Source organism: Bombus fervidus, chromosome 15, assembly GCF_041682495.2.
Source record: "Bombus fervidus isolate BK054 chromosome 15, iyBomFerv1, whole genome shotgun sequence".
NCBI classification, from domain to species: domain Eukaryota; kingdom Metazoa; phylum Arthropoda; class Insecta; order Hymenoptera; family Apidae; genus Bombus; species Bombus fervidus.
Genome location: NC_091531.1, coordinates 8622648 through 8644871, shown reverse-complemented (window position 1 = coordinate 8644871; position 22224 = coordinate 8622648). Strand labels below are relative to the sequence as shown.

Genomic DNA, 22224 nt, shown 5'->3' with positions numbered 1-22224 from the left:
TTTGACACGGGCCTGTTCGTTTATTCGGGTTTTTCTTCGCTATACATCTACGCTGTGTATTACCGCTGTGTGTGTGGGAGTGCGACGAGGGGAGGGAGGGGGTAACGAAGCTCGAGAAAGGGAGAGATAGGTAGATAGTAAAAGAGATGAGGCGAAGAACACGAAGTTAACGAAACGAAGAGGGATGTTCTTTCGTAGGAGAAGGGACGATCCTGACCAGAAGTTCGAATGCGTGTGCGTGAATATGTCGGAGGCCGAGTATCTTGAGACGCACCGCGCGTAACTGTGTGGGTATTCTGCTTAACTACGTTATTACTGCATCGAAGGAAAACTGCTCTCTATGCGCCCACTTGTTCCTTGTTCCTCTTTGCCGAAGCGAGAGTGAAGAAACGAGAGAATGGAGGTGTGAGAAAGAGAGAGCACGATAGAGCGCGAATTCGAGATCAAGGTCGTTGTCACAGAGAGGCAGCTCGACGCGCGTCTCTCCTGGTGTACGTCCATATATATATTTCTTCTACAGGCGTATTATGGCTGTGAGTGTATACACACGCGGAAACCTCGGTTTTTCGGCGCTCGCCTACGTAATTCTTAAGTCTGTGTGACGTCGAACGGTACCGACGTTATCGACCGAGTATAGCGTATAGAGGCGCGTGTTCGTGAAAGTGATTAGAAGAAGACAGAGAGCGGCCTTGCAACGCGGTCAGGATCGAAGTGCGAAGATGTAGAACCGTGGTTTTGTGCGCGTCGCGGTGATAGAGCACGAAAACGGAGGAGGAATGATGCGGCGAGTGGGGCCGACAGAGACGCGGATACATTATGTACGTATAGTAGCCGGGAGAATATTCGATCGAAACAATGCAGTGGCAGTAATACGCTTGGTAACCGACCGGTTGATCGACGCGAGATTGTTGGAAGTGCAAGGGCAACGGGGGGCCAGTGGTTGTCACTGATGCTTTCCATTTGTTTCTTTTCTTTCTTTTCTTTCCTTTAACATGTATATATGTATCTTTTTAAATGACCCATTCTTAAACGTCGGATTATGCAACTGCGTTCGCAAACATATGATCCGAGCCAAACGAGTCTATTCTGGCGTACATATATCGATATAGATGCATCGTTTTATCTCACGGGTCGCGTCATCGACACGGAGGAACGACTCTAGAACGGTTTCTTCCTCTCTTCGGTATTGCGCGCGAGATTTGGATTCGTCGAACGAGTTTGTTTACTTGGATAGCCAGGAAGTTCTGGCGGGAGGGATCGGTAGATAGAGTGTGGGAGAGAGAGGGGGTATACGGAGAGAGTATAGCAATGTCGACTCTTTTGCTCTACGATGCAGGCTGTCTCTCTGTCTCTCTCCGTTGGCGAGGTTGTCTTTGTTACACGATCGTCGTATTGGCGACACTACGGCTGCCTTGGTATGAATATCGCAAACTTAATGGGAACGTTAGATCGACGTTTCGGTATCGAATTTTCGATCGAGTCTGTGATCAACTATTCAAGGTGAAATCGCGGTTCACTTTAGTGATTGGGGTTGGCATAACATTTAATGAGAAGTTGAATTGACGCGTACGGAATTTGATTTCCTTTTTCTTTTATGTATTTTAATACTTCATTGGTATTATTGGATTCACGGGTAATCGTAATAGGTATTAATTAATTGGTATTATTGGGTAAGGTTGTTTAATTTAGCTACATTTCGTTTGGAGATATTAAATATTTTTAATAGATTTCTACATTATGGATAATATTGGAGAGTTGAGAAAACGTAAGATTTAAGAAATTTCTGGGTCGAAAATTATGTATGTTCACAAAATAATAAATCAAAGTGTCAAGATAGTAGATAAGTGAGATTAAGTTTGAATTTGTGTTAGATTTGTAAATTAGATACTGGCTAGGGTAGGTTGGGGTTAGGTTTGGAAAATTTCCTTCGTTCAAAACTAGTATTTTTTTTATTCTGCTCATCCGGTGCTTTTGAACAAATTTTGATAGCTTGCAAAAAAATTTAAACTTCAACTGATATTAATATTAAATCATTGATGATTACAATTCAGTGCTAGGTTAAGTCTCTCAATTTTAATTCATATTCTTATTTTCTCGGATAAAAAAAATTATCAAATTGCTTCTACGTATTTATACATGAAGTATAAATTAAAACTAACTGGTTTTTTATTAACTTCACTCAAATTTTCGTGGATCACAAACCAGTCAGCGATATCAATAAAAGCTTCAACTCTACGTTTCATTTATTTTATTTCTACGACGACGAAAAATTAAAACTTGAAGTTTCGGGAGAATTTTAGAACTAACTGTATAGAGGATTCGTCTTTTAACAAATTGTAGAAGACGCGACCAGTGACTAAATTACTAAACGAGTCCCAAAATTAGAAGCCTCGTATAAACTGTGTACATTTACGTAATAGAATCCTTGATATTGTCTAAACTCGAGACCACAGTTAAACTTCACCTAGTCTATTTCAATCCGGTGGAATGGAGTTCATGGTGAAGGTTTCTTTGAAATTCTGTCGGAACAACTCTGAACATCCGATGGTATCCCGACTCTACCTGAATAGACCCATACACACCATCTTTCGTCTGAAATGATCCCTCGGCTCCTCTATTTCGGCCTTCCATCGATCGTCTTCGCGTAGTATTATTAGAAAGCTCGCAAAACTTCTCGAGAGTTGCATCATCGACGTCTTGCCCCGGTCTTAAACTTTTCTTCGCGTCGTTCCAGCTTCTGTGTTGCGCGTTAGAACACATTGACCCCGTTTTAATCGGCAATTTCGTTGCTACATGCCAACGAGCTTGTTGTGCTCGCTTGTTATGTAAACTATCGAGTTACATAATTTTCCGGAATAGAAACGGAAATGTTTTGTGAAATACACTTTACAGTACGAAAGTGCTAGAAACGCTAAATTTTGTGACTCACGAAAGTATTGTTCCAATATTCTGGTGAACGGTGAGGCGAAGAGTATAAGTCTTCTGCACAAGTATAATAATATTTTCTACATTCTTATCTGTTGATTACGATACTAATGGTATAAGACAATTTCATTTCTTTCTTTTCCTAATAATATATCCGTAATCCAGCATGGCACTTTAAATATTACGAGTGCTTCTCTGCAAGACTAGTAATTTTAACTTGTAATCCATTGCCTGACCACCAGAGAATTAGCGTAGGAAACTTTCACGTGACCGTCCTCAACGTTTGTAAAGTGGAAAACATGGATTCTCGTGTTTCCTATCAACAGTATATTAATTTTTGCAAAATTGCCTGTATGTTTTTGTAATAATCGCAGAATATAAAAATCTCCGAAATTCGCCAATTTCAGTATTTCTGGTGTTAGGTTAGGATGTATTTGGTCGATCATGAGAATTGCTTTCTCGTGTCTAGCCAATGAACGGCCGAGTTCATTGAAGGTTTTCTTGGAAAGCGAGATGGATTCGATGCGAGAGACCGCGACACAACGGTCCTCCGTTATAAGGACACTCTCTGTGCTCGTTGAGAGGGAAAAAGAAGGAGAGAGGAGATTCAACGACAAGCCAGAATCGTAAATTATGACGATTGTTTGGGTACCGTTAGAGTTGAATCGATGATTAGTAGGCTATACTCCTTGTCTAAGGATTTACGCGATAACGTGAAACGTTTATTAACACAACCAGTGTTTCTATGGATCAACGTTGGTTTTATCTGAATCGCCTCTATATATTTCGTTAGGACTAGCGGCCTTGATTTTTTATTTGATCGTTAGAATGGTTTGGAAAAAACACGATTAGAGAACCTTAATGTTAGAGCTAACTCAACGTTTTGACGAGATTATAGGTTATTTCTGTTCCTGCGCCTGTTAGAAATTATCAGAGATATATCTTTGATTTGAAAAAGATTCCTATTTATGTATTTTTTGTTTCCATAAATTTCCACTCAGATAATTGTAAAATTTGAGTAAATTTCTTTTCACGATCCTTAAACGAGAATTACAGTGCATTAATGCAATAAGTTTCTTTGTTCATGCTTGGCTCAGCAGTTTACGGTATTTTATTAGAATTTTTATTTTGATGTTATCTTGTTGTACGTGCCTCCCATTAGTACTGAATTGGTAATTAGATCAGTTCTCTTCCAATTAAAGAGTGCAGCTTTTGCTTCGATGAAGGACTCTGACGTGTAGTATTTGTTAGGTTAGAATTCATAGGTCATCTCTATACGGTTCTAAAAACGTATTCATTTAATACAATTAGTACTTATTTTATTACCGATTCAAGGGCTTAATAAAGCGTATATAATATGATAAAATAAAGTGTATGTAATCCAAGATATTTTATTATGAATTTTCAATCCGCTTTAATTTTCAGAAAATGTGATTTCGTTATTCGATTTTCAATGTGCTTTAATCCGCAGAAAATGTAATTTCTCTCATGAATCTCCAATATGTTGTATATTTTCAGAAAATTCAGTTTGCGTCAGTGTCAATGAATGTGAATTATTGTCATTCGATTTATTTAAATTATTGTCAAAATACACTTGGATTATGTATACTTTAATTCTGATTGTGGGTTTTGAAAGTTTGTAAACAATCGGGAACGATAATATATTTGAAAAAAATGTACGTATATATTCAATGAATTAGTTCCATTGATAAACTTACGTCACGAAGAAAAAAAATAAGTTTAATAATATTTTATTTTCAGCATTGTATAATTACAAAATAATAATTGAATTAATAAAAAATAAATTGAAATTAAGTTCCTGATACGTTGGCATCCTCATTTACATTAATTCCATATGATCGGTATAATAAGCAATATTTTTTACTTAATACCTTCTTCTCTATCCTTTTTTTAAATCGATGCCCTACGCTACAAAAAAAGAATCGAACATTCTAAGGCATTCAAAGGTATTCACCTTAATTAAATTCCTAGCGCGTTGTATCCTCATTTACATCTATTCTATTGAAGCAGTATAGCACAACTCGATGATATTGCCATTATTAATATTCTTCTTTATTTATCTATTAACATTTTCATACAATAAAAACGTATGAAATAAAAAGAAAATTCAAGAAGAAGAAGAAGTTATGTTTGCTTTCCATTATTGGTGACCCTAACGCATTTTATCGATTATTATCTCGTCACGATGATGGGGATTTATTGACACAACCCACCAGGCTCATTGCGAACTTCCTTACTGGTGTGAGGATTTTCGAGACTAACTTAAGCCGCGTTCACACTAATTGTAAGTAGTAGTTGAAGCTAAAAAGTAGTTGTTCGAGTAACTTGAATTCAAGTAACTTGACTAATCTGAACACCTAACAGTTTACGCTAGTAAAGTAGGTTTTTTGAAGTTGCTTGAGTTCGAATTGTTCAAAGTCAGGTAACATGCTAATCTAAACGAGACTTTACGTGCCGCTTAAAGATTTTATCGTCGATGTAAACAAATGGTGCGCTAGTGGATTTGAGCCTGTTGAATTATTAGCGGAAACAGTTAGGCAACGCGTTGGATAGATTGACGTTACGTGCTCTCGCATATTCGTGGCATTCGCTTCCGCCTACTTAACTCGACGTCTGAGTAATTCCAGCCAGTCAGATCTGCGTCGGTTCGCGATTCCAGACTGATTGTAAAGCAATTCTTCTTCAAATCGATTGAGAATTAATTTCAGCCAGCCAGTTTAATTTCGCTTGATTTTCTGCTGAAAAGGGGATTCTGCGAACGCTTTGAGGTTATGTCATGGTTATAGATAGGAATGCCTGGGATTAAATCCAGGTCTTTAAGAAAGAGATCTCTTGTCGGCAATAAGATTAGGTTTAAGAAAGAGGCTTTGTCGATGGAAAGTTAATTGAGAAAAATAGTTCGTTGTACAATGAGAAGGAATTATTGTATTGACGTCGATTAACTTGTTTATCTTCGTGTTGTCATATAGTTGCACTATTAATTACTACTTCAGGTAGTTTTCTTTCTTATCGTGTTAATCTGTAGATATCAATTAATTAAAAAATTTTTTTTTAGTAAGATAAGACTCGTCACACTATCATTTCGAAACCGAAGAAAGTTATAATCCTATCATTTTCTTCGTGCGATATATCCTGTTTTATCTTCTCTTCTTCACATTTGTATCTCTTCAAATGTCTTCCTTTTTCTTACTTCTTACTTTATTTGCAAAAGATGTGAAATACTCTGGAACCAAATACCTCAAAAACTATCATTTTTTTATAACAGCGTGTATAATATAATCTCGTTAGAAGTATTGTAAAAAGCACGGAGTAGTAATTATATTGACCATATACATCGATTCATTAATTCGTTGGTGCCACGTCTAGGAATTAAATATAAAATTATAATTAATACTCTGCAATAATATTTGGTTAGCATAGTAATAAAGGGTTCCGTGAGACAATAATCCCTGTATTTTGTAGATACGATCATGGGTCGAAACAATGTGTTTTGTCGTAATATCGGGGAGTTACAATTGTAGCGATGAAATCAGCGACTTTTCTGACGTAACGATAAGCCTCTACCGTAACCAGTACGATTAGTCCGATTATGATTCACGAGGAACACGAGCAGAGCTCTGAAGCTCGTTTGTTAGTCGTGCGATATTCAAGGAAAATAAGATAACACGCATTTTAGACGAACAAAAAAAAAAAAAAGAGAAAAGATTGCCAGGGAACAAAGAACGGAAAGCGATTGAAAAAAGTAACTAACGATAGAATAATAGAAATGTTACCATTGCGTTGTTAGATTAATTATAGAATTCTCCGAACAAGACATTACTTATAGTGAAATATTACTTGACATATTCCATGTCATCTTAATTCGCAGCAACTATAATTCATTGTATTAACTTGGCTATTTTCCTTATTACCTTATTACTTTGTCTTTATTATTTCCTTATTACTTTTTCTATTGCAACTTTCCTAATTGAAGTATGTTTATAGTACATTTATATGCATTGGTGTTAGAAATATATCTGTAGTGGTTGAACTATACACGTGTCAACTAATAGTTGACTACACTAATATTTAACATTGTTCAACAATGTTACAGACACTATATAGTAGTAGCAATAGTATCTACTATACTAGATTTATTATAACAATTATTAATTATACCAAATTCATTACAAAGATCTGCAACTACATTAGGTCCATTTGAAAGATACTCGACTATAGGATATTCACTGTAAAAACTACTATACATATTCAACTATAGAAAACATGCACTATACGATTATGCTAGACTACAAATATATATTGTACAACTATACAATGATCAATTTCGCAAAGGTAACAACGAGAACGATTGACAATATGAACGTCCATATAGCTAATGAATGATCACGCTTCCATTCGATTTTCGAATTCCATCGCGTCATTTCTATTCATAATAACTCGATACTGTAATATCATAACGCCTAATCGGTTATTCTTTTAATAACAATTACGCCAGTCTCACGATTCACGGTAACAATAAAGGAAAAAAGAAAAAGAATAAAGAACGGGTGTAAGATTGTTGCAATTCGAAGTTACGCGATTCAAGGATATCTGCCGCGTAGACAGAAGCGCAAAAAGCTGAACTCATTTCATTAACATAATTACGCGGCGAGACATTTACAATAATGAAGACACAATGAAAAGACATCGATAAACAGCGCGTGCTTTGTCTTCACGGATTTTCAAATAATTGCTATGAAACTTCAAGAGCATCGTCAAATGATCAGTCGATAATTAGCCTAAGTTCAAAGGTACTTGACAGATCTTCAAGATCGATTTTCTCGAAAACCAAGCGTATTCCGTGTTTTCTATACTTTCTTTCTCCATAGAATACCATAAGATACTCTGTGTAACATTCTTAAGTAGATGGCGAGGGTGTCTCTGATCTTCGTGTCGACTAGGAGATGTCGCAGCTATGCACAGGGTTTGTAACGATAGCTCAGCATTTTTAGACAGTGTAAATTGAACGTGGCCGAGCGATTCGACACGGTATGACATGTGGTTGCCAGATTTAAGGAACGTGGCAAAACACAGCGCACGCATCAACTCTCGGAAACGTGTTACTGTACTCACGTTGTGTCGGAACGTGGCATAACCGATGATGCAGACGCGAGGAAAGTCGAGACACCAGTTTATATTTACACCAGCACATTGAAAAAATTCGTGCTTCGACCATGTAATTCGCGTTTCCCTGGCATGAGTTCGCGGTTCACGTGAGTCACGCTCGAAATCGATACGATCCTCACCTCATACCAGGTGTGTATTACGCTTTGTGAAAAAAAAATGGCTGAAAGTCAGATTGGATCGAAACGATCGAGGTTTGGTCCGTTTGGAAGAGAGTGGACTGGACGGAGGATATTTTATATCGATTTTGTTACCTGCCGTTTCGTTATTCGAGATCGTGTGGTTTGGTGGTTTGAATGCGTCGGTAATGATGGCTGGATTTTAATTGGTAGAAGGTATTCCGTTTCGGTTCAACTTTTCCTGACAAATTTCGATGCAATTGGATCGGGAATGATTTCAAGGTTGAACAAGAACGCGCAACCGCATTTAATTAACTTCGGCATCGAACTTTATTTTAGTGGAATTTACACACGCATTTAACGCTCCAACTACCAGGTAGTTGCTATAAAAAAAATTCGCAACTTTTTTATAGGAATCTGCGTGTTAGATTGAAATTTACAACGGTGTAGTTTCAAACATTTACTTGATGCCCATAAAAATAGGAATCTGCATAAAAGTCTGCAGTCTAGTGATTACAGAGCAGCGGTCGATCACGTTGCATCACAATCCGTTATCTGTTCAGCAATGAAATTAGCAAAACAGATGTTTATTCGCGATAATGACCAAGCACGCTTACTCGACGGTCGCGTTTTCACTGGTCCATGAATCATTCGTGCGTAGTGAGTGGACGCGAACGTTCCTTCGCGACTTTCGCGCACAATCTTATCGAATTTCTTACCTTATCATTGAATAGACGCGCAATCGAGACGCATTTTATATCTTAGTTACTTCCTTCCGTACTCTTTTCTATATTTCTTTTTCTTTTTTACGTTCTTCTTAATTTTTTTATCAAAAAGATCACAAGGTCGTGTCACGAACAAAGGAAAAGTTTATTCAATGATTTTCAAGTTTCATTCAAAGGTCATCGAGCTAGTTTTTGTTTAAATTGTGTCTGATTCGTCAAATTGCGATTATCTGCTCCTATGGTATCGGTGGACTTTTGAAATGTTAAAGTAGGTGTGCGTCAGTATCGGTTGCTTGAGTGAACAAGTGTAAAATGAAATTGTTTCACAATTAGAAACATCGTGTTATCCATCACGCGTGTGCCATAATTGAATTTCTTGTTAATTCTATTCCGAGTTCATGTAACGAGATAATCTTAAGGGCACCTCTTCGTTAATCCGTTTCATTATATCCCGTACTTTCTGTCATTTGCGTTTTATCTTCGATATAATAACTTTTTAAGACGTGTTTACAATTTCCTTTTTTTTTGTGTGTTTATAAAGTTTTAGTGTTTATAAAACGTAGAAAAGTGATATCTGTAAGTATTATTATAATACTTTGTGACAATTATTTTACCTGTTATCTTTATTACTATATTATGTATTTAGTTCTGCTATACCTGTCATTATGCTTGTCACCATATTAATTAAATGCATGAAACTCATGATTATTCAAAATAAATGACACATGAAGTGTGAAAATTCATATCTCGCAGTGTTTTCTAAACAATCTCGTATCAGCTACAAGAATATGCAGTAGAAAATACAAGTTCGTATTCGTAAGTGTTTTAACTTACGACTTCATTTGTGACTTTTGCAACACTATAGAGTCATTGCAAGGTCAAATAATTTCTAGTATGTTTTTTGTATTGCTTCATAATCTATAACATTTATCTAAAACATTTTTCCATATTCTTCGTATTTTTCAAAATAATTCATCATTCACAAGCTCGATACTTCATTCTCTATAGCTATTGCTATATTGCGGATTGCAGTGATATACTATTGCTATAACTAACTATCGTCACAGTAGCGCAATCTTTTGTCCATAAAGGTTAGGAATTCTATTAACCTTTTTCGATGGCACCACTATTTATAGAAATAAATGGTTACCACTCATTATATACCATATTCCGCATAACTATCTCAAAGTGGTGTATTTCCTAAATGATAGAAATTCATATTTACGGGAATATTCAGTTATATCGCAAGAGCTACTTATATTCAAATTTCATACAAAAATATGATCGAAATTTCCAATGAATTAGTTCTTTTCATATTAACACTTAGCCAACCACGTGGGCCACAGCGAGCTATACGTTTCCTACCGCGCATTTTTCCAAGTATCGAGGACTAATATTCTCTACCTAAAAAACAAAGTAGTGTGAAAATTATTTAAGTGGTTAATTATATTTTGCGGTAATGATTTTACTTAACGATTTCACATATTGTTTATACAAAACATCAAATTAAAAGTATATAGAAATATAGGTAAAATTAAGAACATTAAAAATGACTAAAGATAAATAACACGACTTGAACGTGAAATTAAAAATTCATACTGTATTTTAATATTATTTTACAGTGTGGTATCGTTCGATTGTAACTTTATTTATTCATAACTGATAGTGTAACTTCTTAATTAATTTTAACACTACTAAATTGTTGTATTTTATTATATACTGTACTTACTTTTATTATATAACTGATAATAACATAAAAAAAAATAAATAAATAAATAAACGCGTTGCTACAGTCAAAAAGGAACATCTCCCCGTTGTCACGCAGCGATGTCCTTCACAGAGGGCAGATCTCCCAATTCGGTTGGTTACGTCTTAACAAAGAGATATTAACAAATAAATTGTCGACCGAAACTATTTTTTCTAAAATGTATAAAATCTTCCGTCATACAGTATATTCCCATCAAACAGGTCAGAAATTCGATTGAACTCGTTCAAAAGTTCATCATCGGTCGTGTGAAGCGTTCTCGAAGAATCTTTTTTTTTTTTTTTTACTCCGACGAGTGAAAAACGTCAATCATAAATGGATCCTCTTCTAAAATGTAGGAAAACCTTCGCAAACTAGGAAAATTTCAGCTAGAAAAATTTACCGAATGTCCAACTGGACAAATTGTAAAAATTAAATAATAATAAAAAAAAAACTTTGTTGACGACCTATGTATAGGTACGACGGTATATTTCTACTAAACACAGGTTCGTTCGAAATCCAACTCCGACCGCGAGAATCGTTTTCGAGGAATCTCCTTTTTACTCTGGCGAGTAGAAAAGCGAACAAGGAACGACAATTTGCAACGAGGTGGGGGACGGGGAGGGAGAGGGAGAAGGGTGGTCTGGCGAAACGTGCAAACCGCGTGCAACAGCGTGACGCGGCGACTCGATAAATAACGAAACGCAGGCATCGGTGTCCCATTTGCGGAGAAGCGAAGCGTTCTCACGCGCGGCTCACGTTTTTCCATTGCGCAACCGTCATAAAGGCAATTACAAGGCCTCGCGGATACACACTTGATCCTAAAGGTATCATACGAGAAACGTCGGTCGTAGATAACCAGGACCATATATTCCATATTCGACGAATATTGGAATTTGCCGTGTGAACCGCAAGGTTCTGTTCAACTGTCATCTCTTTTCTTACATAATTCAACGTTGATGATGCTCGTGCTGTCGTATACGCGTCGCGATAATTATAACATGGTGACCATGGGCCCGATAGCGTTCTACTACGCACTTTCTGCTACACGCGCTCCATTGTCCGATAAAATCGAGATTTTCCGACGATTACTTGCAGCTGCGTTTCGTACAGTTGAAAATAATCCGACCGACGTACATAAAACATTACCAAGTTTAGCCATTTTAACCCTTTGCACTCGACGGCCTTTTCGATCAGGTGTAGCAGTAACGAGTGCCCTGTAGGTAACATAAAATGATTTTATAGAAAAATTAACTTAAAGAAACATTATATTTTAATAATCTATATATTTACATCTTCGAACATATTATTTTTTAATATTTTTTCGGTATTTTTCTTTTTTACAATAATTTATAAAACGTCTGCCAAGATGCATCCTTGGTTTGTCAGGACAAATATAGCAATAATAAGTTGTTTCGTGTCCTCCTTCTGCTTTGTTTGTGGTAAGAACACGCGTTACAATCCTTTTTTGTTCCTGTTAAAATTACATGGAGCTTTACATTTAACCGAATTTCATCACAATTAGCAGTCGACGTCGGTAAAGTGGTCTTTCGTTCTTTTGTTCTTTTACAGAATATATGAATTAATTAAACAAATTTCCAAATCCATTTTTTTAGAGTTTCTAAATTCACGTAACTATAATGCTTCCGCCATCATCGTCGAATCTGAACTAACGTCACAGACGTTGCCAGAACCATAGTTTCAAAAGAATTTCAGCATAAATATTTCATCTCCATTTTAAAGTGTAACACTTCACACTTCATAACAAACAATACAAAAGAGCTATGAAATCTATTTACGAACCAATACTGAGCTCTCATCAATTGGAGAGGTCGAAATCTAAGATGAACAGGGACTATCGCCTCTCATTTCCCTCTCGGGTTGCCACACGGAACGCCGTGGTTACGGAAAATAGCCCCTCGAGTGCAAAGGATTAATATCTTAATCATATTTACCAGCCACGAACATGTCACATTCTTTCACTTGAGAAATCACTAACTAGGAATTTCAGCAACCAAAGGTCTCAGAATCTTCGTCATCCAGATAAAGTAAACGGAACTGTGCTGAATCAAGCTCTTTTATCCCAAAATTATTCAATAACCGCCAACACATCCCATTCTTTCGTTTAAAATATCTCCGACCAAGAATTTCACCAGCCAAAGATCGTGCAAGTAAAACAGATCGAACCTTAGTGAACCTAACTCGCTGATCAAATTTCACCAGTCTCAAATTGCCCAACAAATAGTTACCAATCGTATTCTTTCCTCTAGAAAGTCTCTAGTCAAGAATATCACCAACCAAACGTTCCAAAATCTTCATCGCCCATACAAAACACGGTCGATCCTGGATTACCGATTATCAGTATTACCTGTGTCATTACAAGTTTTACGAATATTTTTCTAAAATAAGGCGTTATCCGTTGTTATTATAGGCGCTGAAAAGCAAGAAGAAGGTCAGGATGCTGAGCAGTTTGGCAAACTACCTACTCGGAGGTAATATCTCCGACGCGCAGGATTCACGGCAAGGGTCCAATAACGAAACCCCGGAGTCCCATCCAGTAATAGCGAGGCTCAGTCAGGTGGAGATTGAGGGCGATGACTGGATCCTCATTGACCGTGCTGGTACGTTCAACGAGCGAGATAAACGTTCCTTTCCAAAGGGAATCTCGAGAAATTCGAATATACATATATATATATATATATATTTTGTATCTGTATATACATATATATATATATATGTATGTATATAGATGAAACACACATAGAAATCACATCTTGCAGTCCAACTGCCTCTCACACGCCAAGGGAAGCTTTCTGTCCCCTTCGGGTGTAAAATGAGATGCCTTGGACTATACAGCGATGAATAATGGGAATACTCCAGTGCTGGAAAATAACGAGGCCTTTCTTGCCCGATTGTTTTCCTAATGAAGTTTGTTTGACTTGTCTTCCAGGCTGTTTAGGGTGGTTGCTAGTTTTAAGCTTGGTAGGTCTGTCTGTAGTTATTGTCGAGCTTGGGAAATAGGCAGAATGTGTTTTATCCTTGTTATTTATTTTGTTTTGTATTGTTTCGTATTGTTACTTCAAATAGAATTGCATGTCAAAGTTTCGGATTTTAACTTTTGTTTTTTTTCTCTTCTTTTCTTTTATTTCGCTTGCTTGTGCGAGTTTTGCATTGTCGAAAGAGAGAGTGAGAGTGAGAGGGAGAGAGAGAGAGAGAGAGAGAGAGAGAGAGAGAGAGAGAGAGAGAGAGAGAGAGAGAGAGAGAGAGAGAGAGAGAGAGAGAGAGAGAGAGAGAGAGGGGGAGAGAGAGGGAGAGAGAGAGAGAGAGAGGGAGAGAGTTTTATAATTCTTCTAGGCGTAGAAACGTTTGAATACTATCGGTATGGAAAATTATTAAATTTGACTTTTCTCTTTTTCGGTAGACACTGTATTTTATATCTTTTATAACTAGGTTCATTCATTAGACGTTTTGATGTTAATTTTGTAGAATTTACAAAAGTAGGCGTATGAAAAACGTATAGAAGGAAGAAGTATGAATTACATTCTTGTAAAGGGTTGAAACAAGAGATGACGGGGAAAAAAGCTTCGTTTAATGCATGCAGGGTGTTACAGACTACTGACGATGTTGTGTACTTTTATTTTTAGCTTTTAACAATTCATTCGCAATTTCTCTCCTTATTGCAGACAATCCAGCAAGTTCCACCACTTTCTTCGACTCCATTTTAGGTATCCATTTTCCATTAGGTATCCGTTTCAAGTCGGATTGCTTGAATTCAAATAATATCGAGATAGATGAAATCGAATGACTTAGGTTTTTTGAAATTTGATCAGAAATTTGAAATTAATCTACTTCGATATATATATAATATATATCATATATAATGATTAGCTTTTAACGAAATATATGATTATTATGAGGATGATTAAACGAATGGAATTCAAGCAACCTGACTAACCTAAGCTACATTTTAGTCTACAAAAAAAAAAAAGAAAAAAAAACAATGACGATTAAAAATATTACGTTGTTACACAATAAATGTCACTTTCTGCTCAACTTTTCATATCGGTTCATCTTTATATCAAACAACTCTTATATGCCACGTATACGAACTTGTGAGACAAGCAAACCTAAACATTTGAAGAAGCCATATGAATTTGGATGCTACTTACTTACAGATCTTCATCTCAAAATAAACGATAGCTTTATCAAAACTAGTTGTCAGATGCTTTCTTTATCGTAGAACAGACATTCATTGTAGAACAATGTAACAGAATTTCGAAAGACGTGTTTGCAGACCTGAAAATAATATTATCGAAGATTGTTATTAGAGAAAGTTTCAGTACCACATTCATAGTTTTCTTCTTCTCGATCGAGTTTTTAATACTGCGATCCGTTTCTTTCATCGATATTGCAGTTCACTTCTTCAAGGCAGTTTCAGGTCTGCCCTCAGAACAAAAACACTAGCAATTATAAGTATTTGGGCACTTCGTGGTATTAACGTAAATTCGATGTTTCCCATTGCTTTTATCTCTCGATTATTTTATTATAAATCTATTAATCCATTCGTATCGTACATGCCATACAATATAAAATATTACACAAAATAAAATTTCTTAGAGTTTCGCAATAGTTGTACGAAATAGGTATCCTAATACTTATGACCGACAGTGTAAGTTATCTACAGAGCGTACACTGGAGAAGTAATGCTATAAGCGAGCTTTAAAACCTGCAGTTGACGGAACGACGGCGCTGGAGGAGTCGTGGTATGTAACACCACCCGCATGTTTTACACGGGCTGGTCCCGTGAACGTAGAAACATCACCGCTAGAGGACCTGCTGATAGAGCATCCCAGTATGTCCGTTTACCGAGCCACAGCGCCTTCGATCGCCCCCGAAACTCCACCGCCAACGCCAGACGCACCGGAAGAGCCAGGCGTCGAGGAGGACGCTCTGACAAACATCGCTTCCAGTGCACCGGTCACGGCAACACCAGCATCGCCGGAACGTGCCCCCGGCAGAAGCGAAGATGAGCAACAAGCAACCTATAGACCAGACACCCACGACGAAAGACCTCGTGCACGCACTGAGAAGAGGATAGTTCAGCTTCGGTCGGCGCAAAAGGTAATTCGTTGTTAACTTTTTTTTTATAAGCGAGAATATGGTGTTCGTAGCGAGATAAATGCCAGTTTCCTGGAATACTTATCTACATTACACTAATAAATTAACTAATATTGATTCATTACACTAATACAAATTACAAATTATTGTCAAGTGGTTGTGACGATAACCTATATTCTACTATTTCTTCACTATCGAATATTCCGCTTTTCCCTAAGAATAATGATATGTACTTGATAATAGTGCATTCCGAAGTGGAGTATAATTTGAAATTTCTACTGGAGGCCTGAACATTTTACAAACGTAAGACAAAGAAGAAGCTAATTATTTCATGATCATCATCGCCCGTCGCTAAAATACACATTTCAAGATCCAACGCTGGTTATTGGTTAATATGCCTGCTTAACAAAAGTTGAAGTATAACAGAGATAACAACCTGTCGATAGAAGTAGCCAAACATTTCATTTTGAAGTTCAAATATCAGATTACTCTTAACATTCGCTTAAAACTAAAAAGCTCGATCCTTCCAAATATATAGAAATTAATTTTCCGTATTGCAGCATAGTATGAAGATCAATTTCAATGAAAGTTTTGAGTGTCAATCAAAATTACATGCAGGTTTACGAGAAGAGGACAACCCAATCACTGAAGAGAGGTCGCCTGGAGAGAAGTAACAAGCTGAGGGAAGTGTTGAGCGTAAAAGGCAAGCGGCCGCGCCGCCAAGACCGCTTGCGTATCCAAAACAGTGGCGCGAACAACAACCGGAAATGCTAGTCATTTGATCTCAGGCCAAGGTGTACTCATATACTTTCTTCCTAAAACGCGAATAGGCATATAACAGAAAAATCTATGTTGCATTGAAATAACGATTAAAAGCAATTATTTAATAAGAAGAAAGAGAGGAAACCAGTGAGAAATGGAAAAAATAATGAGAAAAAAATAAGAACAGAGAAGTTCGTTTCTAAAACCCCTATCTATCTATCTATTGCTCGGTGGAACCCGTAAAACACTAAAATCGTATAAAGCAACTAACAAACAGAAGCTAATCGAAATACAAAGAAAGAAAAGGTAGGAATAAAAATCTCGTGGAAAAACAATAGAAAGAAAGAATATTAGCGAAGAAGATTAGGCGAAAGTGTGGTTATCCTCTCTTATCAAGTTTTGTTAGTTAAGCCGCTCATCCGCGTACAAAAACACTGAAACAATTTCCTATGCAAGAAGGGTTCGTATCAAGAAGAAAAACTAATATCACTTAGCAAAAACAAAACAAAAAAAAAAAAAAAAAACAAAAAAAAATGAACAAAAATATTCGATACGAACTTGGTATCTTGCTGATGGAAAAGGAAGAAAAGCGAAGAAAAAAAAAAATAAAAGGGAAGAAAGTATGAGAAACGTTATTGGTTCGCGGTGAGAGTCTCATCTATAGAATATCTCGTGTATAATGGCGCGTGTATGGTACTCAGTTGGATCGTGTGTATAATTTTTAGCCTCTAGTATGGGCAAATGTGTTTTTACTCGTACGTTTAACTCGTTAGTTTTTATTTAAGTCGTTCATCAATTTATGCGCCTGTGTAGCGTAACAGGAGTATAACTTTTAGTGTAATAACCGAAACCTGATCTTATTTTTTCCCGAAAATCCCATGGACGTCGCTATCCTGCTTCTATAAACAGATTCGCGATGGTGCGACTTTCAAATGGCCAGAACTTCACTTCGGGACCATACCTTTTAGGTTCACGTTACGATTAATTTCTACTGGATTTTATCAACTATAAATGGTTGATTATAATTACAAACGTAGTATAATTTATGCGTTACCTTTTAAAACGGCTCCGAAGATAGCTGATAGTCGTAGAACGTCCATTTGATAGATGTCGCTGTTCTTCGTGGTGTCTTATCTTTTTGAAAACACGGGTGTCACGATTAGACTGCGGATTTTTTTGCATTTATATGAAATTTAAATGTGCAAAACTGAACGGAATACACGTGTACAAAAATATCTAGAATATCCAAGGTAAAGTATCGAAATTTCTATTTAAATTCCATCATTTCACTTATACAACAGCGAAAACAAGAAGAACACAAAATTGCCTAAATGTCCACAGTCTACTTGCAACACGTTTTCCTCTAAGCAATAAAACGCTGTCAGACAAGAGACTGTAGCAAATGTTTGTCGATGGACGTTCGTCAATAAACGTATTTATTTAGCGGCACACATGGTATGGTACTATCAACTGAATATCGATTAAACTAAGCGTACCGTTTAGATAAAGTGAAAACGAGGATGACACACGCGTCTTGAAGAGAGAAAACGGAAGAAAGCCTTGGCTCCTCTCTCTAATCGTCTCAACGAAAATTATCAAAACTCTTGTCAATAGTTCTTGGCCTGTCTTACGCATAGATAGAAATCTAAAGCTAAAAGTTGACGAGTAAAGATGATTCAGTGTCTCGTAAAGGGACAGAAGCAAGGCTTGAACACAAAATTCTTTCTCTCAATCTGGAGAATCGGTCTCTATATAGCTGATGCGCGTTGTAGCGCAGTTTCAAAGTATTCGCTTTTCGTGGAAGGATCGAAGGATGAAGCAAGTGCAAGCTGTCCTGACCGAACCCAGGGATCTCGTTGACACTGGATTGGTCGAGTCTCACTCGTTGAGGATACTTGTACCTGGGCAACTGGTTGGACAATTGGCCCTCTTGCATAATTGGTTATTAATGTAACTAACAATTGCACTCTCAATATTATTATATTTATTGAAGTGAACAAAATTTTACTCGCTGATTTCGTTTGTTTATCAGTAGTAATGGACTATAGATGCTGTAACGGCTGTGGGACAAATTCCTGGTTAAACTAAATTTTTTTTACAGTTTATAGTAATTGGATTGTAAGTGTTACAGTATTTAACAAATTGAACGTATTGTTTCATTCTATCTTTTGTAATTAATACGACGTGTAATTGGAATTCATTAGCTTGACAATACCGATTTAATTGTGCAAGAAAACCCTGAAAAGAATTGTAATTGTCAGTTTGAAACTCCTCAAGGTGCTTAGGGCGGACTGTTTTCTAATTTATGAAAGGAACATAAGAAACCTAAGTTAGGTTCAGACAAGACAAATAAACAGTCTGCTTGCAGACGTGCTATGTAATCTTGAAGAACGTGCCAGAGTTCAAGTACAAGTATCATGGCCATAATAGCGAAACAGCTCGAGGAGAGAGATTGGTGTCGCCAAAATTGGACTTTTTATAAATTCAGACTCGCGTGTCCAAGTATCAGTGCGAGATTGTGCAATATCGTCACTATTATACAAACTCCCCTCAGATGATTTCTTCTATGAAGAAAACCCGGCGACACCACGTTCAATTCGACAGCAATCTCGTTTAAATGAAATTCAGACTTCTTTGAAGTTTCAAGAAACCACAGAATGCTAGAGAACAGTCACTGCCTGGAGTGTTTCTTCGAGAGTTGTTTCGTCAAGGCCCTAGAAGCTGGATATCGTCCAAAATAAAAAAAAGTAAAAAATAATAATAATAATAATAAATAAATAAACTAGTAGCAATAGAAACTCGTCCAATCAAACTATTGGACGATAGTTGTCAGACAGCTGTGATTCAAACTGAATTCGACCTCGGGCAACCCTCTCCTCCGCAAGGAGAATAGCTAATCGTGTTTCAGACAGGAAACTTTCCTCCTTTGTGGTCCTAGGCTCGTGAATTTTTCTAAAAAAAAAAAAAACAAAAAAGTAAAAATGGAAAAAGGAAAAAAAAAATATAAAAAAGGGACTTTAATTATTCCAGATCCCACTAGAGATTCTTCTAAAGCATTGTAGCCGCCATCTAGCGAGCTATTATAGTACTTAACAGCCTGATGTGATCTGGAATAATTTAGGTTCTCCTAGACATTCTTCATTGAAGCAAATTTTTGGCGTATTAACGAAGGAACCGAAGTCGAGGACCGCATTGGATCCAACTCGAAATCAGTCTGATTTTAAATGACGTTTCTGTAAATAATAATTAAAGATGACGAGTGTCGTGAACGATTAAGGGCTGCGTTCGTTGGTTTGCCAAGCTGCACAAAACTATAGTTCGAAGGATAACGAAGTGAGAGATTATGAAGGATGTTCCTTGCTCTCGCGGTTAATTCATGTGTACACGTGTTATATAACGTTTACCTTTCTCTCGTAAGAAACAGTGTTCGTCCTGAATAAACTCATTACTGCTGTGTAATAAATGTATTAGAAAAGAAAACAGAAAATGATAAAAAGAAAAAAATGATAACGAAAAAAAGGATTGATACGAGAGGAATAGTGTTGATGATTGGCAAGGTGATTTTTGTGGCGAGAATTAACATACGATTTTATGACATCTTTCATTATCGTATTGAATCATGTTATCTAAATGTATGCTCGTACACCTTGACCGTATAACGATGGTTAATAAAACATTTTATGTCGCTAATTGTCGACTTATTTTGATAACTTTCTAAAATAACTTTCCCTCTTCTTCTTTCAATTTTTTAGATACTTTTAGTTAATCTTAGATAGCAGATTTTTTTAATCTTCACCTTGACAAGTATCTATCGCTTTTATTACAGTAAGCCAGATAAATCAGCAGTTTGTTTTATATATTATATTTTTAATCAACAGAACTATAGTACTCGTCTGATAAAATATTATCTCTGGTATTTTCGATAAAATTGTTGTCGTTCGAATGATTTCTTATTAACTAGTTTTTCCCACTGTATTTATAATTTCATCGTAAAATTTCATTGGCTATGCCTTGAAAAATAATTCTTTATCGCAAAGAAACCTAACCTCTTTTTCAAACTACTCTAGTTTTAACTACACTTTTTTATATTTGTTACTTACGTTATACTTTATACTACTTTGTCTCTCCTATTAAAGAAATTCATCCAGAATAATCAAAGACAAGTTGCCGGCAAAAGAAAGGATCAGTGTTTCTACATTTAGAGAATTTTCGAGAAATTCAGACAGAACGTCAGAGATGAAAATGAGCTGAAATGTAACGATCGATCCTTAATTGGTCAGATAACCGCTCAGTTCTTCGTCAGGTCGTTTAAAATCGGCTATATAGCTGCAACTATGCACAGAGTGAGGTGTCCTGTCTTTTGCACTGAGAATCGAGCATAGATTTCCATCGCAGTTTAGATTCAAGGACATCTCTCTTCTTAATTCTGTGCATCGACCAATTTCATAGTCCATATCGATCTCTCTGCCTCGTCGATTTTTGCTGAACAAAAGTTCCAGGCTGTAAATAACGCTGACCAACTCCTCCTCCAGTTGAGGATCACAGGAAAACGAGACCATACCTGGCTCGCAACCGGGAGCGCCTGTTACAATTCATGAATAATCATGTGTTAATCAATCGTGGCCTGAATCGATAATTCATCGAGAGTTGGAGGAGGGTGAGGTTTTCTATCTTTTTTCTCTTTTTCTTTTTTCTTTTTTTTTTCTTTCCAATTCGATGATCGCGACGTAGAGGTTATATTTACATAAAGCAGTATTTATGCATTGGAAAGAAAGGGGTTTTGAATGTTTTGTTATTTTGCTAATGGTTGATGTTGCAGTAAATATTTAATACATTAAATATTTAGTATTAATGTTTTTCAAATATTTGCAAAGAATTAAGCGACAGCAAGGAAAAAATCAGAAGTAAAAATACTAATAAAGAGCGAGATATTTTATTCGTAATAAACGAGCATTTGAATTAACAGATGTAATAATACCATGAACTATATTTGCGAAAAATGATGAGAGAATCGAAGCGTTGAGTTTTGTACTGATAATAAGTAACCTTGAGTGTCCTGCACAGTTTCCCAGCGAACCAACGCCTCTTGCAAAGGTTTGTATAGCTGTCGCCTGTTAGGACAGCACCAGTTGGCCACTTTCGCGTCTAATTGTACTCTGTCTTCGGTGCCTAGTTGGCTCCAACTTAGGAACAGCTGCTTCAGTCGCGGCACTGTCATAGAACCCCATCATAAATACGCATCTATGGCCAGTTTACAGTCATCAGTCACCGATATAGAATCAATATAGTTCGTAAACAAAACATTGAAAATTCTGTCATGGAAAATAGCTATCATTTTAGAGAACTCCATTTATTCTGATAAATTCATAAAATAAACTCTCTTTTTTTTTTTTTTTTTTATAAATGGAGCGTCGTATTTCAAGAAAAATCCCTCGATCTTTTTTCCTTCTTTTTCTTTTTTTTTTTTTTTTTTTTAGAAAATTGTGTACACACCTTCTGGTATCAGAACAAATATTGTGTCGCATATCTGCTCGAAAACAGACTCTTCCATCGATTCATTTTCCTCGTTCTCGTGGCTGACGGTGATCGTGGATTTAGATTGCATCGCATATTTTCAGCCCCGAGGGAATTCCTGTCATTTTGTCGA

The 22224-nt window shown here is 36.5% G+C and overlaps 2 protein-coding genes across 8 annotated transcripts; one reads left to right on the top strand and one right to left on the bottom strand.

The window, feature by feature from the left end:
* Window positions 1-157: 157 nt before the first annotated feature.
* Tp53inp (Tumor protein p53 inducible nuclear protein) lies at window positions 158-20267 on the top strand. Of its 7 annotated transcripts, none has more exons than XM_072017700.1 (6): window positions 638-818; window positions 13129-13318; window positions 14381-14422; window positions 15430-15818; window positions 16059-16118; window positions 16434-16622. In XM_072017700.1, the coding sequence occupies exons 1-5, from the start codon at window positions 777-779 to the stop codon at window positions 16083-16085; spliced, it is 690 nt and encodes a 229-aa protein (XP_071873801.1). In that variant the 5' UTR covers window positions 638-776; the 3' UTR covers window positions 16086-16118; window positions 16434-16622. The 7 variants fall into 7 exon arrangements, with proteins under 7 accessions (XP_071873799.1, XP_071873801.1, XP_071873802.1 ...); XM_072017701.1 differs by having other exon boundaries at window positions 16376-16492; XM_072017698.1 differs by lacking the exons at window positions 638-818; window positions 16059-16118 and adding an exon at window positions 158-287 and having other exon boundaries at window positions 16434-20267.
* On the bottom strand, window positions 19536-22182 carry LOC139994763 (uncharacterized). The gene is made up of 3 exons (XM_072017705.1): window positions 22071-22182; window positions 21624-21788; window positions 19536-21159 (listed from the first exon to the last, which is right to left on the bottom strand). Exons 1-3 carry the CDS (start codon window positions 22180-22182, stop codon window positions 20846-20848), a joined length of 591 nt encoding a protein of 196 aa, XP_071873806.1. The 3' UTR covers window positions 19536-20845.
* Window positions 22183-22224: the final 42 nt, after the last annotated feature.